This window comes from Thalassophryne amazonica, chromosome 12 (genome assembly GCF_902500255.1).
Source record: "Thalassophryne amazonica chromosome 12, fThaAma1.1, whole genome shotgun sequence".
Taxonomy (NCBI): domain Eukaryota; kingdom Metazoa; phylum Chordata; class Actinopteri; order Batrachoidiformes; family Batrachoididae; genus Thalassophryne; species Thalassophryne amazonica.
This window is the reverse complement of record NC_047114.1, coordinates 10,244,899-10,267,806: the sequence shown is the minus strand read 5'-3', so window position 1 is coordinate 10,267,806 and position 22,908 is coordinate 10,244,899. Positions and strand designations below refer to the sequence as shown.

General features: G+C 40.7%; 1 protein-coding gene across 1 annotated transcript; it reads left to right on the top strand.

Moving 5' to 3' along the window:
* Positions 1–303: 303 nt before the first annotated feature.
* On the top strand, positions 304–21,976 carry LOC117522107 (zinc finger and BTB domain-containing protein 49-like). Its single transcript, XM_034183483.1, has 4 exons — positions 304–580; positions 8,287–8,373; positions 18,629–18,689; positions 20,508–21,976. The coding sequence occupies exons 1-4, from the start codon at positions 374–376 to the stop codon at positions 21,464–21,466; spliced, it is 1,314 nt and encodes a 437-aa protein (XP_034039374.1). The 5' UTR covers positions 304–373; the 3' UTR covers positions 21,467–21,976.
* Positions 21,977–22,908: the final 932 nt, after the last annotated feature.

The following is a 22,908-nucleotide window of genomic DNA, read 5'->3' as shown; positions in this document are numbered from 1 at the left end:
TTGCTTGTGTTAGAGGATGGACAGACTGTCAGGTCTGCAGCAACCTCTCAGGCTTTTATTTTGAAATACATGCTCTTATTGTGGAAGTGCGACATAAACAGGCTTGTCGTCGAGACCGGGGCCCGTACAGATACTTTTCATGTCCGCACACAGATTTTATTAATATCACAATCTGATCACCATCACCGCTGCTTCCACGTGTAATCGACGTGCTCGGGTGCAGTCTGAGTCCGGCCGGTGGGGTGATGAGCACAATGGCGGCCGTGAATAATAAAGCGCTGCAGGAGCAGCTCTTCATCATCATGGGCGCTCTGACCAAAGCGGCGGTGACGGAGATCTGCGAGCTGTGGACGAAGGCTACGCGGTGCTGCACATGGAGATCAGCCGGAGCCACCAGGAGAACCGGGACCTGAGGAAGAAGCTACACCTCATCGAGTCCATCGTGGTGCGGGGCCACGGCGCAGGGAAAACGGCCGAGCTGCCCGCCGCCGAAGAGGAGCGGCAGCCGGAGGAGGCCGGAGCAGGAGGCGCCGCTGCTCCTCCAGGAGGAGACGGAGGAGCCGCTGCTGTCCGCGAGGAGGTAAGTACGAACGAACCGGTTTGATCCGGTCTCACATCGTCACGTCTGCAGAGAAAATATACACCGTGAAAAATATGTTATTGTATCGGTACGTCATATTAAAAGTGTTACTGTATCGTATTAATCATCTTAACTGTAATTAACTTTCACAATAATATTGTTTTGTAAGAAACACCTCATTGTTTTGGAAAAGTGTCAGAGCAGTGAGGGTTTATAAAAGTGTTATTACCCAGTAATTAGTCGTTGCTAGCTAAAAAGATAAATATGTATTAAATAGATCCTTGCCATTTGATTGATGCCACATGTAGACCCATATGGATTTTTTTGGGGGGGTCTATACCAATATTATGGAGACTTTTTTTCAATACTGATATAAACATTAAAACACGGCAGTCATTCCTCACATTTTGTTATCAAACCCTTATGACAACAAGGTAATAAATAGATGCTTGATGTTTTACAGTTTAAACATGAACTTTATTATAAACACTCGTGACTACACATGTAGAGGGTTTTCATGTGACGTATCGGTCACGTCATTTTGTGTCCTGCGGCCATTCTGGATTACGACGCAGTGGCCACTGTGATACACTACGTGCATTTGGCGAACAGTTTGCAGAAGCTTCAACGTCGGTGTGAAGAAGGCCTCACGGCACCGTGGCGCTGAGAGAGATCCGCCGCTACCAGAAATCCACTGTTACCAGAATTTTATCTTATTTTATTCGGCAATAAAATTATATAAGAATACATAAAAATCCCGCTGAGGATAACACAAGAACGCTTCCAATACAGATGCTTATTTACATTGTGGTCCCTTGAGCACCGAGCTGCTGATCCGTAAGCTGCCCCTTCTAGCGCCTGGTGAGAGAAATCGCTCAGGACTTCAAGAGACCTCCGCTTTCAGAGCTCCGCTGTGATGCTCTGCAGGAGGCCGGCGAGGCTGACCTGGTCGGCAGCTTCCTAGTTCACAATATCGCAGTGTGACACTGTCGGCCAGTTCGTTACATCAACACTAAATTCACTATCTAGTATAAGATACAGATCCACTGAACCAACTGCTACACATCTATCACAATAAATAGCTTTATCTCGAGGATTTAAAGCATCATCATAACTGTGCATTCTCTCCATTTTTCTATCACGCGCCAGCCTCCTTGTAATCCAGAATGGAGATGGCACCTGTCCTGCAGCAAATCGGTCACATGATTGAAAAACTCTCTATAACCATCAACCAGCTAACATTCTTACCTCACACTGCCGCCATACTGCATTCACTCAGATTGGCAGTTGCCATGTCAAATCACTCAGCGTTTGCATAAAATTGTCTGTTTTGGCCCCGCCAAGATGGCGGCATAGTGACCACTTGTCTCTTGTCGCCGTGAAGCGTCCACTCCAATTGAACACGAATAGCAGCTGGTCACTTTGCCTCTGTCTCTTGTAGCTAATGGGACCAAGAGCTGATGGGGGTCGCAGCCATGCTTCACAGCAGTGAAACAATAACATTGGAGCGCCTTCCTCTTCCTCTTGGCAAACTATATAATGACTAGGGATGGGTATCGAGAACCGGTTCCTTTTGGGTATCGTTAAGAAATGATTCGATCCACTGACATCAATAAGCTTTTTGCTTAACGGTTCTGTTATTGGTCCTTCAGAGTGGCCGTTGTTTTGGGGGGTGTTTGTCAGGAAAATGATAATTTCTCTACATTGATTACAGACCCGCTGCAGGGTCTGTAATCAACTTTTCTGCAGCGCGGCTTTGCTTTGAACCTTGAACCAATTGAAACAGTGGTTTGCAGACTGAAGCAGTGCTTTGATCTATTGCTTCGTTTATTCTTTCTTTCTTTTGCTTAATTTTCCCCCGCTAAAACCCTAAAGAGCATATGTCTGTGAATATTATTTACCTTTTTTATGTTAAACCGACCTATTATGGTCTTCTGAAACAGTTGACATGCATTTTTATAACTTAAAAATGGGAGCGATGCTAATGCGTTAGCATGTCTATGGCATTTTCAATGTTAAAAGTTAGCATTAAGCAGTTGCAGCTGTCATCACGTTCGGGTGCATTTGTTTTCAAATTGTAATATTTTTTAAATTTATTTTTGTTTATATATTAATAATCTAATGATTATTATATACAATATATACTTATTATATACAGTTTTAGAGAAAGAGAATAAAAGAACCTGAATAGAAACACAACAGAAAATATAAAACCAACAATGAACATACATAAATAATACATACAGAAATGTGTTTCCTGTGAATACCTAGTGACTCTTACACCTCCATTTCATCCCTGTCTTATTTAAGTTTAATGACAGTTTGTTTCAGTCAAACCATATTTTCACTTTGTTAATTTCTTCAGTGATTTCCTCCAGAACTATCTGCCAAACTAGAAAAACTGCTGCATCCTAGTAAGAGCAGAATACTACTGGAATGAATTTGAATAAGGAAAGTTGTTTTTTTTTTCTCACTAAATGGATGCTGCACTCACTGCAGTTTATTGTCTGGAATAGTCCCAGATTGCATTTCACAGCTTCTAGAATTCAAACATTTTCATGCAGGGTGGTGTTGGGGGTAATTTTGGGTTTCAGCTTTTTTTTGTTTTTCACCACTTTCATCCTGAATAGGTCAATCGTCACAGCACTTTTGTGCTGATTAAAGTTACTAACTGGGACTCCTGTCTTGTTGCGAGAAAGAAACGAGAATCGTCCTCCGTTGTGTTCACACAGCTCCAAACGCTGCGCGGCTCTCTGCCGAGTCTAGTTAGAACGATAGAATCCAGTCGGAATTAATAACTTCAAAGCGAAACACTGTTTTGTTTATTTTTATTTATGTCCAGAGATCAAGGATACAGTGACCAACTATTTTAGTACAAAATTCACAAGAGGTATCGATAAGGGAATCGATAAGGAATCGGATCGATAAGCAGAATCGATAATGGCATCGATATTGATAAAATCTTATCAATACCCATCCCTAATAATGACACCATTTCAGCAGTGTTTTTCTGCATTGTTATTTGGTAAAATAAAAGTTTTTATATTGGCAGGCTACCAGTAGCTGCTAAACGTGCTATTGCTGTTAGCACACAACGTTAAATACCATAATTTCACTCAGCGAGAATATCGCAGCACAGATGTCTTAGATCCATAGTTCTCAAACTGTGGTATGCTGGGTCCCCTCTGGTGGTATGCTGAGTCAACCCACTAGGGGTGTCGGAAAAAATCGATTCACGTCTGAATCGCGATTCTTATTTATTACAATTCTGAATCGATCCAGAATGTCCAAGAATCGATTTTTAAAAAGCATTTTTAAACATTTTCTTGCTTACTCCCTGCCTGTACTGTTTATCAGGCAACGGCTTCCGTACTACAGCATCCCTGCGGGGGGGGAGTCCGGTGTGCTTCAAACACTCATGAGCTGCAGAGTTCAGTGGCTGTAGCTTAGCATGGTGGACGAAAAAGCTAATTCAGCCAGCACCATCTTTGCTGAAGGCAAATGTTTGGGTGCATTTTGGGTTTTATTATTTGCTGCATAAGAAGGAGCTTGACATGACTTATGCAGGTGCAAAATCTGCAAAATGAAAGTCAAGTACTTCAGAAACACTTCAAATCCGCAAGCCCACATGCGACGCCATCACCCGGAGCTAAAAGAGCGGAGCAGGGGTATCTGCAGACTACTGACCAGCGCTTCGCTAAACTGCCAACCAACTCCGAACGAGCAAAGCAGATAAGTAAATTTACATCTAGAATCACTTGATTAACCTTGTAAAGCTGCATTTTCTTAAACATAAACATTTTTTAAGTAATATAACTATTTCTCAGAGCTCTTTGAATCGAAAATCGATTCTGAATCGAATCGTCACCCCAAGAATCGGAATCGAATTGAATCGTGAGTTGTTGTATGATTCACATCCCTACAACCCACAAACGAATTTTTACCAGAGGCCAAAATATGTGCATCGGGTATTGTGAAGACTTTACATCCGTGCGTCTGTCTGTCTGTACTCACCATAAGTCCAGTCCTGTTACCGCCAGAGTCATCAAATTCACAGGGAACATTCTTGGGATGCAGACCCTGGCCAAGTTCGAAGATGGCTAACCTTGACCTATTTTAAGAGGTCAAAAGGTCACATTCTGTTTCCTATTTTTATGCTCATGGCAAGAGCATTTTAGCATTGCGTTATATTTTCAAATAACATTAAGGCTAACTTAACTTTTCATTGAACCAATACAGACAAATGAAGCAGACTGTCCATAATGAAGGATTTAATGACTTTACGGCTTTGACACTTAATGAAACTGATCTGACACCGCTCTTTGCTGAAAGTGAAGCCAGAGAGAACATAGAGAGGGCCGACTTCCTATATGCTGCATTGTAATTGGCTGAGCGCCGGCCGTTACACACATTTTGAATGTGTGTAACTGCTGGGTGTTGTTTCAGACGCACAATGGCAATCTTTGTGTCACTCTAGAGTCGTATTAGAGACAAACATTTCTGTTTATGTGCATTTTTCATGACCATGGATCATAACTATCATACCAGCAACATCAGAAAAACATCAAGATCTAAAGGAACTGAGTGTTTGGCTATCAGTTGCACCAAGTACACTAAAACAAACAAGGAAGTGGCATTCTACTCCTTTACAAAGGGTATCATTAAGAAATGATTTGATCCACCGACATCAATAACCTTTTTGCTTAACGATTCCCTTATCGGTCCTTCAGGGTGGCCGTTTTTTTTTTGGGGGGGGTGTTGGTCAGGAAAATGATAATTTCTCTACATTGATTACAGACCCTGCAGTGGGTCTGTAATCAACTTTTCTGCAGTGCGGCTTTGCTTTGAACCTTGAACCAATTGAAGCAGTGATTCGCAGATCGAAGCAGGGCTTTGATCTAATGCTTTGTTGATTCACTGTTAATTAATTTTCGCCCGCTAAAACCCTAAAGAGCATATGTCTGTGAGTAATATTTACCTTTTTTTATGTTAAGCCGACCTGTTACGGTCTTCTGAAACAGTTGATGTATTTTATAACTTAAAAATGGGACAGATGCTAATACATTAGCAATGTCTATGGCATTTTCAATGTTAAAGTTAGCATTAAGCTGTTGCAGCTGTCAGCACATTTGTGTGTATTTGTTTTCTGTATAATAATGGCTCAGTGTTTGTTGTCGTAAAAGAGTCAGATGTATTACAAATTGTAATATTTTTAAATGTATTTTTGTTTATATTTTAATAATAATAATAGCAACAACAACATTAGTAATAATAACTAATAATGCTACAATACAATTTTAGAGAAAGAGACAAAAAGAACCTGATTAAAAACACAACAGAAAATATAAAACTAAATATAAAATATAAAACTAAAAATATAAAAGATCAGGCTGCCTAGGTTATAATATACTTACAGCGCCTTATTTTCCACTCTGTACACTCCACAATCATAACAGCTGTTTAAATAAACATTTGTAATAGTAGTTCCTTGTATTCTGAAGTCAAATAGTGCATTACAGTAGCTTGTAGTACACTCATGAGAAGTTTTGTTTACAAAACCTCACTCCACTGCAGCAACCAAGCTGCTCCAGTTACACACAATCAAAATGGCATCCAAATTACATCATTTTGTGGGAGTCAGCCCTCTCTATGTTCTCTGTGGTGAAGCGAAATGAAGCTATACTTCCGAAGAGTCGGGCTCAGCCCATAGAGTTATATTATAGAATTATATTACAGAAGAGGTATATCTATAATACAACCCCTGGCAATAATTATGGAATCACCGGCCTCGGAGGATGTTCATTCAGTTGTTTAATTTTGTAGAAAAAAAGCAGATCACAGACATGACACAAAACTAAAGTCATTTCAAATGGCAACTTTCTGGCTTTAAGAATTGTGGCAGTCAGTAACGGTTACTTTTTTAGACCAAGCAGAGGGAAACAAATATGGACTCACTCAATTCTGAGGAATAAATTATGGAATCACCCTGTAAATTTCATCCCCAAAACTAACACCTGCATGAAATCAGATCTGCTCGTTAGTCTGCATCTAAAAAGGAGTGATCACACCTTGGAGAGCTGTTGCACCAAGTGGACTGACATGAATCATGGCTCCAACACGAGAGATGTCAATTGAAACAAAGGAGAGGATTATCAAACTCTTAAAAGAGGGTAAATCATCACGCAATGTTGCAAAAGATGTTGGTTGTTCACAGTCAGCTGTGTCTAAACTCTGGACCAAAAACAAACAACATGGGAAGGTTGTTAAAGGCAAACATACTGGTAGACTAAGGAAGACGTCAAAGCGTCAAGTCAGAAAACTTAAAGCAGTATGTCTCAAAAATCGAAAATGCACAACAAAACAAATGAGGAACGAATGTGAGGAAACTGGAGTCAACGTCTGTGACCGAACTGTAAGAAACCGCCTAAAGGAAATGGGATTTACATACAGAAAAGCTAAAGGAAAGCCATCATTAAGCAGAAAACCTAAACAGAAAAAAACATGGTTACAATGGGTTAAGGAAAAGCAATCGTCGACTGTGGATGACTGGATCAAAGTCATATTCAGTGATGAATCTCGAATCTGCATTGGGCAAGGTGATGATGCTGGAACTTTTGCTTGGTGCCGTTCCATTGAGATATATAAAGATGACTGCCTGAAGAGAACATGTAAATTTCCACAGTCATTGATGATATGGGGTCAGGTAAAGGCACTGGGGAGATGGCTGTCATTATATCATCAATAAATGCACAAGTTTACATTGATATTTTGGACACTTTTCTTATCCCATCAATTGAAAGGATGTTTGGGGATGATGAAATCATTTTTCAAGATGATAATGCATCTTGCCATAGAGCGAAAACTGTGAAAACATTCCTTGCAAAAAGACACATAGGTCAATGTCATGGCCTGCAAATAGTCCGGATCTTAATCCAATTGAAAATCTTTTGTAGAAGTTGAAGAAAATGGTCCATGACAAGGCTCCATCCTGCAAAGCTGATCTGGCAACAGCAATCAGAGAAAGTTGGAGCCAGATTGATGAAGAGTACTGTTTGTCACTCATTAAGTCCATGCCTCAGAGACTGCAAGCTGTTATAAAAGCCAGAGGTGGTGCAACAAAATACTAGTGATGTGTTGGAGCGTTCTTTTGTTTTTCATGATTCCATAATTTTTTCATCAGAATTAAGTGATTCCATATTCCCTCTGCTTGGTCTAAAAAAGTAACCGTTACTGACTGCCACAATTTTTTTTCCTGATTTCTTATAGTGTTTCATAAAGCCAGAAAGTTGCCATATGAAATGACTTTAGTTTTGTGTCATGTCTGTGATCTGCTTTTTTTCTACAAAATTAAACAACTGAATGAACATCCTCCGAGGCCGGTGATTCCATAATTTTTGCCAGGGGTTGGGCTCGGCTCTGTAAGTGTAGCGAAATGAAGCAGTGCTTCATAAGAGTCGGACTATGCAAAAACATGCTTCTGATATTGAGGTGCAAATCCATTTCTGCTGTAACAGTCAAACATGACAGAAAGTAATTACAAATTAATGATGAAAAGCTCCCATGTGTGTGTCAGCTTATTATGTTACATGTACCAGATCTGTCATTGTAAATACATGTAGATGCATGTCAATTAATAATTCTCAAGCTTTTAGCACAGGCTTCTTTATTTATTAAATTTCCATAATAAGGATTTAAATTATTTCCAGACGTCGTCTTCCGGAACAAGGGTGTCTTACACAGACAACAATTTCCATCAGGATGTGATGATGAATCCGTCTGAAAGGATGCAGCAGGTCAGAATAAGACTTTTTATTTACTTTGTGTGCTGTTTCACCTGATGAAACCTAATGCCAACTGCCACACTGCAGCATTCTGCTCACTACTACTTCTTTCGGCAATCTCCCGCCCCTCAACACATCCATAAATCTCCTCTTTGGTCTCCATCTTCTCCTGCTGCCTGTGTTCTCAGCATCCTTCTCCCTGTATACCCTGGGTCCCTCATAGGTATGGGTATTGGGAACTGGTTCTTTTCATGTATCATTAAGAAATTATTCGATCCATCGACATCAACAGCCTTTTTGTTTAACGATTCCCTTATCGTCCTTCAGAGTGGGCGTTGGTCAGGAAAATGATAATTTCTCTACATTGATGATAGACCCTGCAGAGGGTCTGGTTTGATATAAACAGATTGTCACTTAATCTTAATAAAACAAATTTCATATTGTTTAATGACAGAGTTAAAAAAATGATGTCATTAAAAATAGATGGAATGGACACTGGACATTCAAAGGGTAAAAGAAATGAAATTTTTAGGAGTTATGATTGTTGAAGATTTTACATGGAAGTCACACAATAAATTACATAAAAGGAAAGATACCGAAAGCCATTGCTGTTTTGCATAAAGTTAAATATTCATTAAATAGTTATGGATTATTAACATTGTACAATTCATTGATTGTTCCATATTTGACTTATTGTGTAGAAATCTGGGGATCAACATGTACAACTTATACACAACCTTTATTTATTTTGCAGAAAAGAGTTTTAAAAGTGATTGGCAACAGTCGATTTAGAGATCCATTGTTCATTAAGTATAGGGTACTTAAATTTCATGATTTAGTTGATTTGAAATTACTACAAATAATGTACCAAGCGATTAACAATACCTTACCAATAAACATTCAAAATATGTTTGAAAAAAGAGTAAGTAGTTATAATTTGAAGGGCATAGAAGTCTTTAAAAAACCAAGATTCAGAACCATGCTAAAGGAACGGAGTATTGCAGTGAATGGTGTAAAATTATGGAACAACCTCAACAAAGAAATCAAAGAATCAAGGTCGCTTGTAAGTATGAAACTATGAAATAAGTCAGTGGGCTGTGACAAAGCCAAAAATGTAATCTGTTAATAATGTTTAGAATGTTTGAAGTTTAAAATGTAATGTATTAGGGATGTAGTCTTTTAAATAATGGTTAAAATGAGGAAAGAAGTCGGTGGCATGTGACAAAGTCATAGAAATGCAATGATGTCGATTGATGATGCTTTGCAAGATTGTATTGTAAAAAGGGGCAGAATATATAAGACTTGTTCTTCCAAACTGCTCCTTTTCGTTCAGTGGTTTGTAATGTTTTGTTAATTTTGCTTTTCTGTTTTTCTTTTAAATGAATGAAATAAATCCTCAATAATAAAATCTATATCGGATTCCTGATCGAGATGCAATGTCCGATTTCGATCAAGTCTGAAACCACGTAATTGGGCCCGATTTCCGATCACGTGATTGGATCGGGACATCCCTACTCCAAACGCTGCGCTGCTTTCTGTCAAGTCAAGTTAGAACCATAGAGTCCAGTCGGAATTAATAAATTCAAAGCGAAACACCATTTAAATCAAATGACACCTCTTTCCAAACATTGTAATACAAACAAACTGCAATCGATCAAAACGTTTTTTTCCTCCCAAAATGAGACGTCTTGTGCTGATGTGCAGCAGCTGGCTGAGCTCAGTTCAGAGGTATGGAGAAACATTCATGCCAAAATGTCTGAAAGGAAATGCTTTTGACAAAAAACTACAGATTTTATTTTTTATATATGTCCAGAGATCAAGGATCCAGTGACCAATTTAAAATGTTGTTGACATAGAAAACCTGTAAAGCCTACTTTTAGTACACAGAAAATTCACAAGAGGTATTGATAAGGGAATCGATAAGGAATCGGATCGATAAGCAGAATCGACAACGGCATCGATATCGATAAAATCTTGTCAGTACCCATCCCTAGCCCCTCTTCTGCATATGTCCAAGCCATCTCAGTGTCGCCTGTCTGACTTTGTCTCCAGACCGTCCCACCTGAGCTGTCCCTTTGATATGTTCATTCCTAATCCTGTCCATCTTAGTCACTCCCAAAGAGAATCGCAGCATCTTCAGCTCTATCTCCTGTCTTTTTGTTAGTGCCACCATCTCTAAGCTGTATGACATAGCTGGTCTTACCAGTGTCTTGTAAACTTCACCCGGGGAAAATGAGCTTCCTGTCATCAATGGTTGGTCGGTTTATTTACATGTAAAAACCAAAATGGAGTGCATTTATATAGCGCTTTTGCATCTGCATCAGATGCTCAAAGCACTTTACATATCAATGCCTCATATTCACACTGATCTGAGGCTGCTGCTATGCAAGCCGCCCACTACACACCGGGAGAAACTAGGGGATTAAGGACCTTGGCCAAGGGCCCTTAGTGATTTTCCAGTCAGGCTGGGATTTGAACCAAGGATCCTCTGGTCTCAAGACCAACGCTTTAACCACTAGACCATCACCTCCCCTAACCAACACACAAGTTACTATAACGTGTGTGTTGGTTTTTGAAAAATAAATCTGTAAAAAGGTAATTTGAAAACTGAAAATCTGTTAAGTGTGATTCAGCACGTATAGCAAATGTGTGGCAATTGATATTCACACTGCCGTGAACAATGCCACACTGCCATCTAATGGTGACAGGAAGCTTATTTTCCCATAATGCCTTTTGGCATGTGTGTCAGTAAATGCTCCAACCTTCAGAATTAGTGCATTACTTTAAAACTAAAACATATAGCTGATATTTTTACTTTGTAAAAAGACAGAGGTGACGTTAATTTCGATAACTTGTCCGGAATGAATTTGTTTAAAATTTCAACCATAAGTCAAAACTACCTTGCTGTGCATGTCTCCTGCGACACATCTGCAAGACTGTGTGGCTGTGAAAATAAATCTTTTTTCTTCTCTTCCTTTCTCTCTGGTAGCCAGGTCTCCTCTGCTGGCAGAGGATTGAGTTCTACCTCTCAAGCTGTCTGCTACAAAACACGTAACAGGCAGGAACTGAAATGTATGATTTCAGGCTTTACAAATATTTTTAACTGTTAAGTTTTATTCACTATGCCCACAAAAAGATATTAGCAGTGTAAAAGTTATCAGAACTAAATTTAGCGTAAGTTAATTGGTCTGCTGATGGTTTTCAAAGTTAACTGAAAAACTAATCAGCTAATAAAAAAGTTAGCTTCGCTGATTAGTGGTTAGCGGATTAGTGAAACTGTGCCCACCACTGCCATTGCGAACAAGAAAACTCAGAGCTGATCCTTGGTGTAATCCCACCTCCATGTCCTGCACTACCCTCACATACTTTTCTGGCACTCCACATTTCTTCATACAATACCACAACTCTTCTCTTGGCACTCTGTCATAAGCTTTTTCTAAATCCACAAGCACACAATGTAACTACTTCTAGTCTTCTCTATATTTCTCCGTCAATACTCTCAGAGCAAACATTGCACCTGTAGTGCTCTTTCTCAGCATGAAACTATATTGCTGCTCACAGATCTTCACCTGTTTTCTAAGCCTGCCTTCTAATACTCTTTCCCTTAACTTCATGCTGTGGCTGATCAACTTTATGCTTCTGTAGTTACTGCAGCTCTGCATATCTCCCTTGTTCTTAAAAATAGGAACCAGCATACTTAGTCTCCACTTCTCAGGCATCCTCTCACTTTCCAAGATTTATTAAACAGTCTTGTTTGAAACTCCACTTCCATTACTTCAAGACATTTCCATGGCTCCATTGGAATGTCATCTGGACCAGTTGCCTTTCCACTCTTTACCCTCTTCATAGCGGCCCTAACTTCATCCTTACTAATCACTTGTACTTCCTGATTTAAGGTCTGGTCACACGGCACTTAATGGAGGGCAACAAAGCCCAAACGAAACAAAAAATCTGGACTTTTGTTGACTTTCGTTAGCATTGTTTAACCTTCGCGCAGGTTCGTTCCTGTAGTTGGCGCTTCGTCAGGATCTTTAAACTGTCCAAAAATTTGAACGGATGCCACCAAAAACCTCAATTTGTCCATATTTCATTTTGCTGTCGTTTGACAGTTTCTTATGGTTTGTTTGTTTTTGTAATGTTCATGTTTAGTTTGGCTTCGTTTGACAAGCTGAATGTTTTCATGCAATGCAGAAGCTGGTTTGTGAGTGCTGCTGCTGCTGTGTTCATGTACCATCACAAATTACAGGGCAAACTGTGCCTGTTTGCTTGGATTTCTTTTTTTTTCTTTCTTTTTTTGGGGGGTGGGGGGTCAGCTTCACTGGGCTCAGGCACCTTATCTAGGCCAGAATTAATCTTTTGTGTGGCTACAATGAATTATTTTACCAAAAATAAAATGAAAACCACGCTCCCGCCACAAGCAACTGCTGAATTTGAAACAACAAAAAAGTTGTGAAATTTCCATTGGTACTTGAACGCAGCGGCAGCAACAGCGATTGCCTCCTGTATGTGCTTATTATTTTTTATTACATATAACAATATGAGTGTAGGAATGACAATCCAACCCTTCTGTACATGTGGCAACAGGTAGATGATTCAGATGATTATATAGCTGTAGCTCCTCTGAAAAAGAGAGCCTTAAATCAGAAGTGCCTGACTCCGTGGTATAACTCACAAACTCGCAGCTTAAAGCAGATAACCCATAAGTTGGAGAGGAAATGGCTTCTCACTAATTTAGAAGATCTTCACTTAGCCTGGAAAAAGAGTCTGTTGCTCTATAAAAAAGCCCTCCGTAAAGCTAGGACATCTTACTACTCATCACTTATTGAAGAAAATAAGAACAACCCCAGGTTTCTTTTCAGCACTGTAGCCAGGCTGACAAAGGCAGGCTGGCTCTATTGAGCCGAGTATTCCTTTAACTTTAACTAGTAATGACTTCATGACTTTCTTTGCTAATAAAATTTTAACTATTAGAGAAAAAATTACTCATAACCATCCCAAAGACATATCGTTATCTTTGGCTGCTTTCAGTGATGCCGGTATTTGGTTAGACTCTTTCTCTCCGATTGTTCTTCTGAGTTATTTTCATGAGTTACTTCCTCCAAACCATCAACATGTCTATTAGACCCCATTCCTACCAGGCTGCTCAAGGAAGCCCTACCATTAATTAATGCTTCGATCTTAAATATGATCAATCTGTCTTTATTAGTTGGCTATGTACCACAGGCTTTTAAGGTGGCAGTAATTAAACCATTACTTAAAAAGCCATCACTTGACCCAGCTATCTTAGCTAATTATAGGCCAATCTCCAACCTTCCTTTTCGCTCAAAAATTCTTGAAAAGGTAGTTGTAAAACAGCTAACTGATCATCTGCAGAGGAATGGTCTATTTGAAGAGTTTCAGTCAGGTTTTATAATTCATCATAGTACAGAAACAGCATTAGTGAAGGTTACAAATGATCTTCTTTTGGCCTCAGACAGTGGACTCATCTCTGTGCTTGTCCTGTTAGACCTCAGTGCTGCTTTTGATACTGTTGACCATAAAATTTTATTACAGAGATTAGAGCATGCCATAGGTATTAAAGGCACTGCGCTGCGATGGTTTGAATCATATTTATCTAATAGATTACAATTTGTTCATGTAAATGGGGAATCTTCTTCACAGACTAAGGTTAATTATGGAGTTCCGCAAAGTTCTGTGCTAGGACCAATTTTATTCACTTTATACATGCTTCCCTTAGGCAGTATTATTAGAAAGCATTGCTTAAATTTTCATTATTACGCAGATGATACCCAGCTTTATGTATCCATGAAGCCAGAGGACACACACCAATTAGCTAAACTGCAGGATTGTCTTACAGACATAAAGACATGGATGACCTCTAATTTCCTGCTTTTAAACTCAGATAAAACTGAAGTTATTGTACTTGGCCCCACAAATTTTAGAAACATGGTGTCTAACCAGATCCTTACCCTAGATGGCATTACCCTGACCTCTAGTAATACTGTGAGAAATCTTGGAGTCATTTTTGATCAGGATATGTCCTTCAGTGCGCATATTAAGCAAATATGTAGGACTGCTTTTTTGCATTTGCGCAATATCTCTAAAATTAGAAAGGTCTTGTCTCAGAGTGATGCTGAAAAACTAATTCATGCATTTATTTCCTCTAGGCTGGACTATTGTAATTCATTATTATCAGGTTGTCCTAAAAGGTCCCTGAAAAGCCTTCAGTTAATTCAAAATGCTGCAGCTAGAGTACTGACGGGGACTAGAAGGAGAGAGCATATTTCACCCATATTGGCCTCTCTTCATTGGCTTCCTGTTAATTCTAGAATAGAATTTAAAATTCTTCTTCTTACTTATAAGGTTTTGAATAATCAGGTCCCATCTTTTCATAGTACCATATCACCCCAATAGAGCCCTTCGCTGTCAGACTGCAGGCTTACTTGTAGTTCCTAGGGTTTTTAAGAGTAGAATGGGAGGCAGAGCCTTCAGCTTTCAGGCTCCTCTCCTGTGGAACCAGCTCCCAGTTTGAATCAGGGAGACAGACACCCTATCTACTTTGAAGATTAGGCTTAAAACTTTCCTTTTTGCTAAAGCTTATAGTTAGGGCTGGATCAGGTGACCCTAAACCATCCCTTAGTTATGCTGCTATTGACTTTGACTGCTGGGGGGTTCCCATGATGCACTGAGTGTTTCTTTCTCTTTTTGCTCTGTATGCACCACTCTGCATTTAATCATTAGTGATTGATCTCTGCTCCCACAGCATGTCTTTTTCCTGGTTCTCTCCCTCAGCCCCAACCAGTCCCAGCAGAAGACTGCCCCTCCCTGAGCCTGGTTCTGCTGGAGGTTTCTTCCTGTTAAAAGGGAGTTTTTCCTTCCCACTGTCGCCAAGTGCTTGCTCACAGGGGGTCGTTTTGACCGTTGGGGTTTTTCCGTAATTATTGTATGGCTTTGCCTTACAATATAAAGCGCCTTGGGGCAACTGTTTGTTGTGATTTGGCGCTATATAAATAAAATTGATTTGATTTGATTTGACTATATAAGAGCTGTTCTGGAAGGCAGAATACATGTTATGGATCAGCTGCACCTGGTGAAAATAATCTTACAAAGTCAGTGCGCGGCATTCACACGGACTGATCAATTTACTACTCTGATGATATATTCATATATATATATTCATCTGATGATATATTCCCCCTTTTGACAGTTTTCTATTATAAATCAATATATATGGCTTAGTAACTTAATACAGTGATACAGCAGCCACCACAGCACACTAGCGTTTTTTTTTTTTTTTCAGGCCTCCTGCACACTCCTGCAATATTTTCAGCACCTACACCTGTCAGTCCAGCCGGAGAGAGTTGCTGCACAAAGGTCCGGCCGGTGACCTGTCAGGAGCTGCAGCATTCTGTCCATGAACACTGAAGGGCTTGCTGTCCTCCAGCACATGCAGAGCGAAGAGCATGTTGGCCCTTTCAGTCTGACAGTTCAAAAGTTTTGAGGAGGTGATTCTTGATCGCTGCGTATTTGTTCGCAGCGCGGGGGGGGGGGGGGGGGGGCTTTGCAGGAGAGTGATCAGCCTCATTGCTGTGGAGCTGAGGGCCGACATGACATAATAATATTTTGTGTCATCTGCGGTGATCTCTCAGAGCGAACTGCGTCTCGGTTTGTGTAAACCAGGCGGCAATTTACAGAAGCGTGACTTTGAGCATCAAGTGTGAAAAAGGTTTCAGCAGCAGCAGACATTCGCATGTGAACAGGTTTGATTGGTGATCAGAAACACCAAGGTTTTGAAAAAAGGCAGAGAGAGACAGCACTATGTCTCTCTCTCTCTCTTCCCACCTCCTCTCCCCTCTCTCTCTCTCTTCAGTCTCGCTCTCAATGCTGAAACAAGATGGGAAGTTTTAAGTTTGCTTGTGACTTTAAATGGCAATATTTTCTACTTTTTGGGGGGGGAGCACAGAAGGACTCTGAACTTTACGATCTGATGTTCCCAGCCCTGACAAGGAAACAGTGTGTCCCGCTGTACATCTGGAAACCTGAGTGCCGTTTGTTTTACCATTTTGAGAATGGAGCACATTTCTACAAGGCAGCAAAAACAAAAAAAAAAAACAGACAGGAGTGCGGCAAGGGCGACACACGACATTACGCATACATTAAAAGCAAACACAACGACACATGAAAAATGCTGAGTACACGCGCATTTTGGGTGTACAGACAGCGATTAGAGTTCTGAGAAATATTTGGTGTGTTTGGAGTGTGTATTGTATATTGGTGGAGTATTTAGTGTGTGTGGTTAGTGTGGTGGTGTTTTTTGTTTTGTAAAAATGAGGCATCTTATGAATGTTGAGCAAGCGCTTCAGTTTTTTTTTTTTTTTTTTTAATTGGAGCAAGACGGAGCGCGCAGCATGTCGTCAGTCTGAACCAGACAGGGAGGATTCTGATGATGAAGGAGATGATCCCTCTGTTGTTCTGGGCCAGCAACCAGAGCAGGTGGATCCACCGTTGTGTGCACAGAGCAGTGGGTCAGATCACGCACTTCTCTTTGCAGTTTCTCCAGGACTCAGGTGCTACAGAGCTCTGTCCCAGTGCCGAGTTCTGGAATGCAGAGCACGATGTAGACACACACTGCTCCAGCAGTGCCTCCAGGGACATTTCGTTTGAAGTGTGGAGATCAATGTTAGCTTTGGTTTTATTTTGTTCCTCTTTTGTTCCTTTTGCGCTCTTGATTCGCAGGCTATTCGGTGATGGGGAAGGTAAAAAGATAATTTGTCCAAATTTTCTCGAAGATTTGTGACTTTTTTCCCTTCGTTCAAGAATCGTCGTATGCCGTGTGACCAGGCCATCACTCTCGCCACATCATCCAGCCTTTTCTTTCTGTCATTTTCTTCATTCATCAACTCCTCAAAATATTCCCTCCACCTTCTCAACACACTGTCCTCTCTTGTCAGTACATTACCATGTGTATCTTTTACCATTCTAACCTGCCACACACCCTTCACTATTCAACTAATTGTACAGCTTGACCTGTAACACCGGTACTGGAGTGTACTGGCTGCACTCCCCATGTGGCTGAGAGTTGACAAACAGGTTTATGGTCCTTTAAGGTCCTGCCTCCTTCTACCCTCCTCATTTATCCGGGATTGGGACCAGCCCTCAGAATATTCTGGCTGCAACCCCATGCGTCTGAGTTCAGCATTCTGCTCACAATGAAAATAAATCCTATTAATGATCCACCAAGACAAAAAAAGTGCATTAAATTACACTATTAACAACAATAATGTGTCATTAATTATGAGTGGCTGAGGTTACAGAGGCGGGGCTATGACATTGTTTCACATAAGCTCTGTTAGTTCAGTGTCTTTGTGCTGACGTGACCGAACCCGACCCAACCTGAGTATCATTTCAAAATATTTGTCAGAACCCGACCCAACCTGTCAAGCCCAGATTGGGTATCCACGCTCTAGTTTGCAAGGACATGTAGTCATTTTGACGACTTCTCTGTCCTCCTCTGTCAGAACACACTGCAGATTCTGGGCCGATGCTGTGTATGTGAAAGGAATCAGTTCTTCTTTCCTGCCGGACACAGTCCTGGAAGTCACAGGCGGTCAACGACGAATACAAAATGCTTTAAGCCGTCAACTTCCATTTAAACTGATCTAAATCATCTTTCTGCTAGCTTTCTGCTGCTAATAGCTTTCTGCTATTTTGAGCTGTTTTGTTGTAACCAAGATCCCAAAGTGCAAATCCCTCTATGCGAGCCTAGTTTCTTCATATACTTTAACTATTCCAGGGAGTTTTTCCTCACCACTGTTGTCATTATGCTTGCTCAGGGGGTGGGTCAGGTTAGACCTGGACCTTGTGAAGTACCCTGGGGCAACTATCTTGTGATTTGGTGCTATATAAATGAACTGAGCTGAATTTAATTATTTTAATTGCAGTTCTAATGGTGGTACTTGGAAATCCCAATATTTCTAAGGTGGTACTTATAAAAAGATTGAGAACCACTGGTTTAGATGATCTATTAGGATGTTTCAACACACAGCAAGCCAGATTATTCCAGGTGTTTGTCAAAAAATACTCCAAATGACTCAGCAATTTTTAAAAATTAGGCATTATTCACTCCTCTTGTATGAAACAGATCTAATATCTTCCGCTGAAAGCATGACTATCTTGTCCAAATATTTAAAAAACATTTTAAATTTTAATAATGAAACTATGAACACTTGTCATCAGTGTTACTTAAATCAATTAAATTTCTTTACAGTTTCCAGATGTGGTGTTAATTAAGGACGAGGACTCCGACAGTAATGATGCCTTTGAGGAAGGTGAGTGTAAAACATTTAGTTGTGTCCAAATATTTCAGCACAGAGTCTCCAGGTAGAAACCAATAGCATCATTCATTGAGCCATAAGTAGGGTTTGATACTGAACAAGGTATTTTTGAGGGTACCAACTCAATTATATCAGTACTACAATTTTTTAATGCATTTGAGCACATCAGGGTTAGAGGACGAAAAACAGAGACATACTAGTTTTGCTAATATGTTGGTAGTGCCATCAGTACTGAGGATGCAGTTTTTCCCACAACCGCCATTCCAAGCTAAATTCCAAGCAGGGAAGAACCACCACCACTGTAGCAGAAACAGACTTGCAGCCTATGCATTCACTTAGTACAACTGTTTCATGAAGCAGTTTTTTGTAAACCCTCGCTAGGACATACAATAGAACTAGGGACATGTAGCCATGACGTAACATTGTAGTTGGGAATAAAAATGAAAGCTGGCGTAGCGGGGCCTTCACGGGGCAGGGTTAGATGAAAGTGTTGGTGTCAGAGCAGTGACTCCCAGGTTTCGGTAAAATCTTCATTTCTTGAAGTGTCAAAGGAATGTCAATTTGTAGTTCAGAGGGCTTCAACTCATTCCAGAAAGGACCGAGAGAGTGCAGGTTTTCTTTGCAACCACCCACTGAACCAGGTGATTTCACTGATTAACATCACTTTGAGTAGATGGAATCAGTTAATCAGTGAAATCACCTGGTTCAGTGGGTGGTTGCAAAGAAAACCTGCACCCTCTTGGCCCTTTCTGGAATGAGTTGAAGACCTCTGTTCTAGTTGCTCCACTAGGTGTCGCCACAGCAGCTCGTCGTCATCCTGACATTGGTGGGTCAAAGAATTTGTAACAATTCCATAAGATAAAAACATTTTTCTTTTGGATTCTCCATCAAATAATATTCTAGTCGTTATAGATTAGACATATATAGGACAACTCCAAATGAACTAATATTTAGTTTAATTAACTGCTGTAGATTTCAGAGCAAGCAAAGTACCTTTGGGTACTGGTGTCACAGACTGAACAGTCCCCCCTAAAAACTGGTCTGCCCTGCCTTCACTGCGCATGTGTCATTTGGGTCCACAGCAGCACGTCTGAGACGGACTCTCCACACCCAAAGCGATCAGATGGATTAATGGGATTATTAACCATCAGATGACAAAGTAAAACCTCTTAAATCATTCTGAAGTCAGTTTTAAGCAGAAACCAGGTAATTTTAGGCAGAAACAAGGCAATAATGGGTGACCCTTTGAATTGACGAAGGTGCAGATGGCTGCTGCGCTCTGATCACTTCGTCTTTTATGATGAAATAAAGCTGAATTTATGTGGAAATGATTGTTGTACAAAAGCTTCAGATATCTGCCATTGAGACAGATGATGACTGAAGTGTAGTTTGAAGCAGAAACAAGGTGTTAATCGGTGAACCGCGGCTGACGCATAGAAATGACACGCAATGAAGGCAGGGTGGACCGATTTTTCGGGGGGACTGTTCGGTCAGTGACACCAGCTCAAACAAGAAAAGTACTCTAATTCTAAGTGATACGGTCCCGTAGCACTAAATGTGTCAGCATTCCACAGAGGAGGGCAAAGCATCAGTTTGTCAGTTTCCATGAGACAAAAATGTTTTCATCCACAAAGGTGGAGGTTTAAAAAGCTCAGAAAAAAGTGGAGTTGTGTTTTAGTGATCAGGTTAGATTCCGTTTAGTCAAACATACTGTGGAGCTTCTGGTTCTTCACTGCTATTAGCACCTATTTTATTGTCACTCATTTAATCAACAAATCTGTCAACTCCACTGATGTTTCTCATTTTGATCAGGTGACCAGGCAACGGATAACAGTGGTTTGGCTGGACCCAGAGAGGGCGCCACCTCGACTCACCTCAGTGGGACTATGAAGAGATGCTGGCCAGGGAATGAAGATGGAATCTGTCAAGCTGAAAATTCATCCTCCTCAGAGCACCTGACGCGGACAAGTCCACCATCCAAAATGGTCAACGCAGGGACGCAGAAGAAGTCCGATTCAGTTTACAATCTGGACTCTGATCGGAGTGAGCCGGGTTGTTCCGCTCAGCTCACCAACAACGAGATGGAAACAGGCGAAACAGTTTGTTCGTATTCTTCACAGATAGACCCAGATGTCCAGTTAGTCCACCAGGAGTGTTCGCTGGTTCCTCCAATCTCCAGTGCAAACAGACAGGCATACTTTGAAAGCAGTCTCGCTGAGTCGCAGTCTCCTCCCAACCGAGCAGACATAGATCTCGGCCTAACGTGGACCAAACAGCCGAAAGGCCAGATGGCGTTCACTCAGTTTCAGCAGACAGAGAATGTAGACGGAGACGCCTTTGGCCTCAAACTGGTCAGCATCACAGGCTCCGCCTCCAATGACTGTCAGGTGTCTGAAAACAGCAACTCTGCCTTTGAGTACGAAAATGCCAACATGATGAACTTTGCTCTTTACAGGGACCAGTCAGGGCGGCCGCAGGTCTCCAACGGCCAGACAGTCGGAGTTGCCAAGGTTCGCCGCTTCATATGTTCCATCTGCAACAAGACCTACGCCACGGCACAGAACCTGGAAGTGCACATGCGGATCCACACGGGTGAGCGGCCATTCAGCTGCGACCAGTGTGGCAAGACGTTTACACAGTCGGCTCACCTCAAATCACACCTGAGCGTGCACACAGGAGAGCGGCCATACGTGTGCACCATCTGCAGCAGAAGTTTCATCGTCAAATACAGCCTGAAATTACATATGAACAAATGCCACCCCAACACTTGAACAGGACGCCAACAACATGCGAACACGCCAGTGGACCTCAGTCTGGATGTACCGTTCTGTGTGGGGGGGTGGGGGGTGGGGTGTTAATAGTTTTGACCAGGTAGAAATTAATTTAACTTTGCAGTTTTAAAAAAAAAAAAAACGAGAGAAATGTTTTTCAGTCACACATTTTTCATTTTTGAAGGAAAAAGTTTTTTGAGTTAGTACTTCTTTTTCTAAGTTCATTATAAAGATAAAAATCAATTTCTGAATTTCAAAAACAAATTCAAAGACCAATGGATGAGTTGAAGTAGATCTAATTCATGTCTGCTGCTGGTTGCCTCAAGCAATAAGTATGAATTGGAACATTGTTTATTCTGAAGAAGCAAAAAGACTGAAAACTTGGCTGTTTCGGGTGTAATTCCAACAAACTGCCACATGGTGGCGCTGTGGGTACCAGTTTCAAATGAAAATCTAAAATTATACTTTCCATTAATAAATTAGACTAAAGAGGTGTTTGGGCAGCGGCCACTGCAGGTTGATCATCTTCAACATGTTTATCTCCAACATTTTTATCTCTTACTGTTGCCTAATAAAATATTTAAAATACATTCAGTGTCTTTTTATTGTGTTAAACCAGAACTATAAAAACTCAGCTGTGTTTCAATCTTATGAGTCAGATATTGATGTGTGTAGTCATTGAGCAGTACTGACGGACTGGTTTAGCATAGCATAGCACAACTGTTGGCTTAGGGTAGAATCTGATGGCTGTAGCTTTAGGCGAGTAGTAGGAGACACAAATTGGCAACAAAACACCAATTACTGAGTTTTTACTTGGAATCACTCAAATAAGAACATGTTTGTGAACAAAGTGCACAGGATTGCTGTGGTCTGCTATCATATTTTTATGTGCTGTGGAAATACTCCAGACTGTAGCCATGAAAGACAAAGTCCTGTCAATGAAAATAATAGCCTAGCGGAGGAAATAAAATAAATTACAAATAGCGGAGCAGGTATGTGGATGAATCGTGACTTTGACGATAAAAGCATGAAATTTTGCAGTGTTCGAGCATACCCTAAAGATAATTTTTGGCTATAGGGGCATCACAGAGGTGGCCATTTTCCAAGATGGCCACCATGCACTGTTCTTTTATTAGTAGCTCAGGCTCTCGACCACCAAGGGTCTTGATTTTGGTGCCTAATCCTACATTTTTAAGGATGAGGAATGCAGTGGTACTATTTATATCCCTAAACGATGAGTCAGGGATATGGTTTTTTTGTGGACTGCGGCCATGTCCGCCACTGCAGAGTTTTGACATTAGCATGCTAACTCCAAGAGCTCTGATCTGATTCTTTTCAAATTTTCTGGAAACATTCATGGCCTCTTGAGGATCAAGTGTATTGATTTTGGTGACCCCAGGACCTTCCTTCTAGCGCCCTCATTAGGTCAAACATTTGAATTA

Excerpts from the sequence above, each read along its gene's own strand:
- LOC117522107 (XM_034183483.1), top strand. The coding sequence starts at position 374 with ATGGAGATCAGCCGGAGCCACCAGGAGAACCGGGACCTGAGGAAGAAG. Across the intron at positions 581-8,286 it reads CCGCTGCTGTCCGCGAGGAG|ACGTCGTCTTCCGGAACAAG; the intron begins GTAAGTACGAAC and ends AATTATTTCCAG. Across the intron at positions 8,374-18,628 it reads CGTCTGAAAGGATGCAGCAG|TTTCCAGATGTGGTGTTAAT; the intron begins GTCAGAATAAGA and ends ATTTCTTTACAG.